General features: G+C 40.4%; 1 protein-coding gene across 2 annotated transcripts in view; it reads right to left on the bottom strand.

The window, feature by feature from the left end:
• Window positions 1-10268, bottom strand: part of RBM41 (RNA binding motif protein 41) — a 507485-nt gene that overhangs the window by 147174 nt on the left and 350043 nt on the right. For both annotated transcript variants that reach the window (XM_044057651.1, XM_044057652.1), the window contains exon 2: window positions 37-153. In XM_044057651.1, the coding sequence (XP_043913586.1) occupies window positions 37-153 (117 nt within the window). The remainder of the gene's footprint in view (window positions 1-36; window positions 154-10268) is intronic.

Below are 10268 nucleotides of genomic sequence, written 5' to 3'. Positions count from 1 at the left end.
CTTGCAGAGGAGACATGCCTGCTGCTTGATACTTACTTATCAACTGAAACATTGGTGTCCAACTGTTGCATCAGCAGGCCTCGTAGTTGCCTCTCCCCTTCGGTCTCCAGTTCCTCCAGGAATACATCATCTTCATGCAAATGACTGCTGACCCTGGAGGAGAAACGTATCACTATTAGGAATAATGCAACAAGAATTCAGTTACAGTGTATCACTCTACATACATTAACAACTTTAAAGTGTGGTACAAAATCAGCTCCAAATCTACAGATTATACCTCCCTGTCCTCTTGGCTGCCTACAAAATATTCTGCTTCCATGTCTGCTACTTCTCATTTAACTATGTAGCATCACTTGGATATCTCCTGTTGTTCAGTATTCAACTTATGCACTGAAACATATCAAGCCATCAACAATAAATTACAATTGAAAATGACTGAACATTTACTTGTTACTGTAATAACCAAACATTAAAAAATTGTACTTCCCAACCCATGCTTCTAAAAACAAGAAAACAATCCAAACATGGACAAAATTCTGTATGTGGCTAATTTCTGTGTTTTGTTTCCTACAGTGATACAAAGAAATACACTGCTTATACCTAACAATGTCAACTAAACTGAACAGCTGAATTATAATCTAGCCAATTATATTTTTTTATCATTTACATAAATACAAAGACTTAAATGTCATAAAAATAAAAAGGGCAGACTTTCTGATGTGTGCTACCAGCAATAATATACAATCATACCATCAGTCAAGGGAAAAGCAAAGCAGTAAATTTACAATCCAAATAACTCGAATACAAATATATGCCAATAAACTTCCTAGCAGTCATGGCAACAGATGCACAAAAACCTTCACTACTAAATACTTACATGATGAACCCATAGAAAAAGCAGATCAGATCTCCAAGACATTTTGCTGAAAGGTGAACTACGAACAGAAACTCAAAATGTTGTACCTCACATTTTGATATACTGCAGTACTTGATGTCCTTGCATGATTAAAGCAGTTGCATTTTTGAAATTTGTTACACCCAATATGTATCGCAGCAAACACAGTAAATTTTTGTTTCACAGAAAGGATTATTTATCCTACAATGCACTCCAACCAGACTATATTACAGAAATACATTTTCTGTAGTCCTTTACTTCCAATTATGTATTTATAAATATATGCATATTTGTTCTGCTGAATGGATCATTCCCCCCAAAACCAGAAACCTATTTTTCATGGGAAATTCAAGGTGGTATATCATATTGAATGAGGAATGGGGGAGGGTCTGTCCATGACACTGAAAATTCCCCTACTAGTTTACAGGTCGTGGTACAAAGCACTTCTTGGTGAGGAAATAAACCGAATGGCGAAATAAGTGGAAACGAGGTGGAGAAAATGCACAATGATGTCAAGATGCAGTACTTAAAACCAGCAAGTGGTTACAACATAAGTGTTATATTGTGGTACAAGGGGAAGAATGACAGATCTAGTTCGGGATGATGCAATCTGAGACAAAACAGGGCTGACTGTATGCACAGGAAGATTGCAGCAAAAGGCAAATAAGGAATCAACTGTAGTGCCATGAGAACATAAGCAGCAGCGACAAAGTGATGCAAATATGCGTGAGGAAGGAGTACTATTAGGAAGTAATAGTGAAGAACAGGGTTATGCAGCAGCTGGGATAATGGAAAGAAAAAAATGAAGCAGAATACAGTATTTATCCACCCAGTTACCGACATGAATTAAATGCCAAACTGATAGTAAAGCTGGATAAGTATGTTGCCCAAGACTTTGGGGAAACCTTTGGGTTTATTGTTCAGAATATCCCACCTAACACTCACTAAGGTAATAATCCATGTCTGAATGTAAGAGATACAATGGAGCAGCAATACAAATCTGTTCACTAGTTTTTCATCCTAAAATGGATTACTACAGTACTGAAGGACTTCATATTAAATGACTATATCTTGAGGTTATGCAATAAACTGAACAGTTGATTCTGAAATGATGATACAGATAAAGGACAATGAGAGGTATTTAAAATACCTGCAGTACAGTGCATGATGCCACAAAAAGGACTAATGACAGAAACATATGAGCTTGGGGTGGGAGGCCTGGGTTTCCTTTTCAGCAAAAGATAAAGAAGATACATCATTTACTAAATTATTAATGCAGATGGACTTTAAATGTAATTTACTAGAACCAACCAAGAACTTTTTTTTCATGGGGGAGTTGCATGTAGTACACTATGCAAAAAAGCAGTGTGTATAATCTAGGGAAAGGGGTGACAGTGCAAACCCTTCTTGCGAAAATGTACCAAACACAAATGTGGGTCAATTCAGAGTAGGATTAGCCAAATTAATGTGTTCGATTAGTTATGCACAAAATGAAGATGGAATTTGTGACAACAGCAGGACAAAAATGAGATTAATGAGGATTTCTGTGACTTCTGTTCTTTTCTGAAGATAAAGCCAATACCAAAGGGATCTGACAGTTAGCAGATGACTGCAAGCAAGGAGCAGTCAATGAAATCCCAAATGACTTAGCCATCCTGCAGGAAAGTTTGTCCCAAATAAATAACCATGGCCAAAATCATGGACTGAAACTACATGCCAAAAAATGCATTACTATACTCTTTGGGCAGTCATCTACCCCAGGGAACTTCTACATTGACAATATGCCCCTAAGAGATGACCCAGTTGTTTGGGATTATGTGGATACTGAATTAACTTTTAACCAACATGTGTCTATTTGTAAGAAAGTCTTTCTCTATTACACAGACTATGAACAAAGGGATTTGTCTAGATCCAAGGATGCCATTGCCTCCTTTACTTAGCCCACTTTAAGGTTAGTCACTGAATATAATGCCCCCTTTGGCATGTATCTGTCCAGACACATGCAACAACTGGAACTCCCACAGAGATACCATACTAAAGGGATACAAGGTTTAAACCACATGTCCTACATGGACCAACTCAAAACCCTGTCACGATACTCAGTATCCTACAGACTACTAACACGTGACCTGTGTATAGAATACAAAGCATCCTCCAATCCATTACCGATGGATTTACTGCCGATCATCAAGTCAAATTGCATCAAAAATCCTCAGTCTGTGATCTCTCTCTGTGTACCTCTTCTGCAACATCAACAGAATGGTGTGGGGGGACAGGTATATCTCACAGAGGATACTGCTGCTGTGAAACAGACTCCTCACCCATATAAAACAAAATGTATCCCTGTCCATATTCAAGCGCAACTTTCATCTATGGATGGGAAACAGAACATTTACCCCAGAACTGCCCCCTTTATTACTAATGGTGAGATGCAGCTTTTAAATGTTTTATCCCATGCACTGGTCCCCTCAATTATCTATGGTTTGGGGTAATATAGCCATGGGTAAGGCCAGTCAATAACCAAATGGGACAGATTTCAAGCAAAAAAAGGGAAATTAGCTAAGCTTAAAATGGCCTGCAAGGCCAGCTAGCCTAGTACTTACCTATGAAACTATAAGGAACGATTGGAGAAGATAAATGTATACATAGGGAAGGAATGGCAAAGTGAAAAAGTAAGCATATTGATAAGGCATCGGGCTGAAGAAACACAAAGGGAAGGGCAACAGAACGCAGAAAAAAAATCCTTATAAGGGAGACAGGATACAGGCAACATGTGAATGGTTATAAGTTGAAATCATCCTGGAAAATCTACGAAATAAAAAAATGAAAAGTTTGAGTTTTCAAGTGGCAAGCTTGAACGTGAACAGCTGTAAAAGTGATTTGGGGAGATTTTTCAGTGATATATGAACCAAAAGGTGACTGCACATATTTAATGTAGGTAAGATTTATACTTGAACCTAAAAGACACCTGAAAAATGTAACGAGGAAGAATATGGTGCACTAGGAACAAAGACTGTTGCAGGAAAGGTATTCTTATAAGGCAAGATGAAGTAAAAATAACAGAACCAAGAAGGTTGGTGGTATTAGTTATGAGTAGGTGGTGCATTCACTTTCATAATGATTTAAGCATGCACATCATTACCTGAAAGAGCAAAAACATTGGAACAAACTAATAATGTGCCTCAGTGGAGGAGCTTATTATAATATGAGATTTGAACTGTAATTTGGGGTAAAAAAAAAAAAAAGATAAAAAAGCGGGATAGGATATATAAAGTTTTATAGAATTGAAAGAAATAAAAAATTAACATAGGCAAACAGGGACTTTACAGGTGAAGTTTACAGAGTTTAATACTTGGTATGCTCAGTGTTACTGACAGTAATAGTGGGGGTAATATGCATGTATTTCTGATCATCAGGGTATTTCTGCTAAGACAGGAGAAGATGGGGGAGCAGTTAGGGCGAGGACTGTTTGTAAGCTTCTGAGCCCCTGCCACTTAGCTAAGGTTTAACTATTCCTGGTGCCATAAAGTGTGCTCTTCAAATTCTCCCTTAGAATTAGCCAGTTTTTTAGTTTTAGCACTCAAATCTGTTTCTTTGAGCTCAGCACTTGTTCAGAACTCATTGTAAGCACTAAATAAGCTACAAATTACTACATCATTCATCTTTCCTCACTTGTCTAGAGGAAAACAGATTTTAGTACTTGATAAATAAGCACCTATCCAGGCATGTCTAAGGGTCAGCTCCCGGTGTTTTCTCCTGGGCATCTTAGAGAAATGCAACAATTGCCTCATGTACACAGACAACCCTCTCCTCCTACCACCCAACACTACAACCTGTGAGAGATGCACTTATATAGCCAAACTGGAAGCAAAGCTCTCTTCACCCAAGACTGGACTAGACATTCAAGAGGAGAGGGTAAACACTTGCACCACACCACACTCATCACATAGTCCTTCAAAACCTACATCACCAAAACAAACACACAGAAACACAAAACAGACTCCTACATTTGTGGAGGCTCTCAATAAAAATCTGTCCAAGCAACAGGGACCTCCAAAGCAGAAATGCAAGCAACCTCCACCCCCAACACAACCCAAATGACACACAGCCCACAAACTCAGTGTGCCACTCAACCACAGCCCATAAGGCATAACAATGTACTCAACACTCTAGTCATAGGTGACGTCAGGCATAATGATGTTCCAGTCACCAAGCGAAACAAGGAGAAAGTTACTGTCACAGCTGCCTGTCGGGTGCCAGGATCCGCCAGATAATGCACGCACTCAGGTCACTCCGCACCAATTACAAATATGACTCTGTCATTGTCCATGTTAGTGTGAATGACCTGAGATGTACCTTCCTGGACTACATGAAAAGAGACATGAAGGAGCTGTCCGATCCTGTAGCCCAGTCAGGTACGACTCTAGCCATGAGCAGCATCCTGCCATCACCCAGAATTATACCACAGTACAAGGAAAAAATGACTGACTTCAACAACTGGCTAAGCTACTGGTATCATTCTAAGGGAATCCACTATCTGTCTGCCTGGGATGACATGATCGACAGACCACGATGCTTTGCCAGAGATGGCCTGCATCTGTTGCTCTTGGGATTCCAGATACTGATTAAGGCTCTTGCCACCCCTATAGTGCCTGTTTTAGGCAAGGTTCAAATGACAAACTCACCACCGTAACAGGTACAAGCAAGCAAAATCTGATGGTAATGCTACTCAATGCTAGAAGTCTAAACCTCAAAATGCACTCACTCGAGGCATTCCTTAAAGTGGAGAGCATAGACATCTATGCAGTGACAGAGACCTGGTTCAAGGCTCCAGAGAGCACCCCAGCATTACCAGGCTATAATTCATACCACACTTTTTAGCTACCTAACCTGGACCGAAACACTAAAGGCAGAGGTGTGTCCATATTCATTAAGGACATCCACACATCCAAGCTAGTTGCTCAGCATAATGCATCCAAGATTATCTAAGTGCAACTAACTCTGAGCAAGACCGCAATCCAAATTGTAGCTTGCTACAGATCCCCCACCATGCCCCAGGATTCCCACTCCTCATTTCTTGATAAACTGGAAAATATAATGGTACAACCTAACACCCTAATAATGGGCGATTTCAACTACCCCACCATTAACTGGGAAAACTACTCATGTAACAACTCTTTTGCTCAACATTTTCTGGAATTCATAAATTCCAACGCTTTGGATCAACTTATCCACACCCCCACCAGGGGCAGCAATATCCTAGACCTGGTCATTACCAACATGGGCAACCAGTGTTACAGACCAGAGGTCAATTCCTCGTTGGTCAGATCTGACCACAAGCTAATCACCCTAGAAATCCACATCCTACCCCCACCCCCATTAGGGAAACCACCGTAAAAGATTTCTGCAAAGCCAACTTCACGCTTCTTAAGACAGAAGTGGCAAACTTCACGACACCCATGCAGACGAACAATAGAGGTACGACTGCTGACTCCTACACAAATGCACTTTACAAGCATTTACACGATTGCTTGGATCGTGTAATCCCTAACAGAACCAAGATACCATCCTCCATAAAAAGGAAGCCAATCTCTACAACAGAAGAAAGAAAGAGACTGTTGCAAAAAGAGTAAAATCCCATGACTGGAGGAACTCCCTGGTCAGCCTCAGTAAAAAGCTGAGATCCCTCATAAAATCCTCCAAAGCTAGTTACGAAAACAAAATCACCACTAATTCTAAAGACAACCACAAAGCATTCTACAGCTATGTCAAGAATCTCAATGGCAACACTCAGATCTGCTTTGAGTTACAGCACAATGGCACTAAATATTCAGAACCATCTGATATTGCCAACATCCTGGCAGATAGGTTCAGTGCTAACTTTACTCCCCTCTCACCCCTAAAGGGCCCATCTCTATACCAGAAGAATACAAAGTTCCTGTAATCACGGCTGCACAAGTAAAATCCACACTCTCCAAAGCCAAGAACACAGCATCCATGGGACCTGACAACATCCCAGGCTGCATTCTACACGTACTATATAACGAACTGGAACCCCACCTAAGTACCATGTTTAATCATAGCCGCACCACAGGCTTTGGCCCACTGAATGGCACACACCGACGGTTATCCTACACCACAAAGGGGGAGCCACTACATACCCCGGGAACTACCGCCCCATTAGCCTGACAAGCCTGGTCTGCAAGGCTATGGAACGTATCATGGAACTTATAAACAAACAATCACATTGGTAATCTCCAAACTCTGGACCCCACCCAGTTAGGGTTTGTAAATGGCAGATCATGTCTCCTAAACTTGACAGACTTCTTTGAAGCGGTCACCAAAGATGTAGATGAGGGTAAGGTGGTTCACACAGCCTATTTAGATCTCACCAAGGCTTTCAACACCATCCTCTACTCTGGAATTATAGATAAACTCACTAAACAAGTAGAAATCCCTAAGTCACAAGATGGTTGCCAACTGGCTCACTGAAAGAACCCACACTGTGAAAGTAGCAGACTCCAAATCCGACTTCAGACCAGTGACAAGTGGAGTACCACAGGGTTCAGTCCTGGGTCCTCTCCTGTTTATCTACTTCTCAGAAGTACAGGCTAACACAGATGGTCTTTGGCTAATGGAGTTCGCAGATGACTGCAAACTAGGAGCCATAATCGAAACTCCTAACAATGTGGACATCCTACAAAAGGACCTCACTGAGTCAGATGCCTGGTGTTAAAGCCATGGCCTCAAGCTCAATGCCAAAAAGTGCACTGTCATCCTGTTTGGTAAAAACTCGGTACCCATGAACTACAACATAGGCGGTAGTATACTTAACACCGAAAGTGTGATAACAGACCTTGGGACACAGGTGGACAGTAGTCTCTCCTTTGATAATCACATCGCCACAGTAATCAGGAAATCCTTCTACGTGGCAGACCTCATCACAAAAGGTTTCTCATCCAGAAAAAAAGAGGTTACTGTTACCCCTCTACTCATCACTCATTACTCATTGGACCCATTATAGAGTACAACGCCCCTTTTGGTATGTATCTCACAAGACATCTACAACAAGGCCGCAGAAATACCTCACAAAGAGGATTACCGGCCTCAAACAGATGCCCTATGCAGACAGTCTCAAAAACTCCAGCTTTACTCCATCGCATATTGCCTACTCAGAGGTGATCTCTGCCTAACATACAAAGCTATGTCAAACCCAGAGTTGTTGGACATGCTCCACTTAAAGAAATCCAAATCCCTCCGAGCTACATGCTCTAGGGACCTAAACCTTGTCACCACAATAAACAGAACATGCCGGAGGGATATAGATTCATGTCTGTCCCAGAGACTTTCCATACTCTGGAATAAACTACCTATCTATATCAAACAAAGCTCCTCATTAGCACTCTTCAAGAAAAATATTGATGATTGGATGGGAAATAGGAAATCTGCTCGACAGTGGCACAGGAAAATAATTTTCTTGGGTGGCAAAAGCCAGGGTACCTTTTTGGCTGGGCTTGTATAGGCCCTAGGGCCGATAGCCTAGCAGTGGCGGCTGGTGACTTAAAATCAAAGGGGGGCTGCAGGAGACAGATGAATGGGTGGGGTCAATGGGAATGGGTGTGACCAACTAGAAAGGGGAGGAGCTATGCTCAAAACCACAACAACTTTAAATACGCTGCCCTGGGTGCCAAACCATCATTATGGGAGTCCAATCATGACAAAATGAAGTGTAGAAGAAAAAAAATATATTTCAATCCATTGGCTGCATGACAGCTTACTTAATATCTAGATGGAAACAAAATGGATGTGGGGCATGAAAAAATAAATTACTTTTTAAATACATTACTGGAATGCCAGTCAAAATCAAGTATAAGAAAAACAAGCAGCACTTAACTCAAATCACTTCTCCTTGCACTCCAGTTCTAATTATAATTTATATTCAGCTTTATTAATGTACCAAGTAACATGCTGAAAGTAGCAATCTCTGTGATACCCTCACTTGTAAAAATGTTTCTTATCCAAAAAAGACCTGCTGCCTGACAACTATCTACTTGTTTCATGGGGAAAACATGATCAAAGTAAAAAATGAAAAGCAAACGAGAAACAAGCTCAACATATATTGCTTAAAGGATTACTGCACAGGATATGGACCACGCATGATAGATTGGCATTCTGTTAAGTTTTCAGGTAAAGCCTGTAATGATCTTAACATAATCTAATCCTGGCCTTTATTACAAATACTGTCATATGCATTTCAATATCCAAGGCTTATACATTAGCTAGTTATGCAAGTATTCTCTGCATGGCAGCAACAGAAAAGCTTTCAATGTTGGCAATACTGCTTATTAAAACTTACTTGCATCTTACAATATCAGACAAGATTACCTGGTGGTCTTTCAGAATAAAAATAAGCATATATCAACAGTATAAAAATGACAGAAACCAGAACATTCTGCAAAATCAATGACAGATGAAAAGCCACTGTAGTACTTGTGTTTACCTTGGATGGGGGGGAATAGTCTGCACATTTACACTGCAAGTGGAATAAAATCCCGGTCCATGTGAGGCAGAGCACCTCGCTGACTCTGTTCAAGAGAAATCTAGACCTGTGGATGGGAGATCATAGGTTTACCCCGGGAATCATCTCTGTGTCACTGCTGGACAGAGGCACAACAAACTAATGGGCACAGTATTTTTTCATATAAGGGGTGGCGTAAGCCACAAAAATTTGGGCTAGGCTTATAAATGCCTTAGGGCAGATAGCCTAGTATAAACCTATGAACCTATGAACTGCTCCTTGCCTTGCTTGGACACATCCAGAGTCACTACATGGGGGAGTGGGGTGCAACAAGTATGTCACAATTTGAAATGTCTCTGGCTGACTGCAATGGCCCTGGCACATTTGTCATACATCTCAACCTCAGAGCAAGAAATCTGGACAAAGCCATACATAGAAGTGGGACAAAGGGCCAAAAATAAGGACAATTTTTAAATATTGCTCTTATAAACTTAGAAAGATAATAGAATAGTAGGTCTTGCATTAGTATGAATTTTCTGAAATATACGAAATCTGAAACTCAAATGTCTTTCATTATTTTCCAACTTCAGTCTTTAATGATTTGCCAAAAAAAAACACAATTTTATGAAAAATGGACCAAAAATGTGATGCAAAAATATAAAATAGCCACACAATACAGCTGGGAACCTGACAAAGAAGGGGCACTTTTAATATTAGTACTGCTAACTTGAGCAGCTGACAAAATAAAAGAATCTACATAAATTTCTGAAATAAAGGTGATCTATAACTGATTATTACAGTTATTTATTAATTGTAAACCCTCCATGTTTTCTTCCAAAATTGCCATTTTGCAGA

The sequence above is a fragment of the Protopterus annectens genome, chromosome 15.part0, assembly GCF_019279795.1.
Source record: "Protopterus annectens isolate FY-2018-M chromosome 15.part0, PAN1.0, whole genome shotgun sequence".
Classification (NCBI taxonomy): domain Eukaryota; kingdom Metazoa; phylum Chordata; order Ceratodontiformes; family Protopteridae; genus Protopterus; species Protopterus annectens.
The sequence above is the reverse complement of the archived record's forward strand: the minus strand, read 5'-3'. Positions and strand labels throughout refer to the sequence as shown.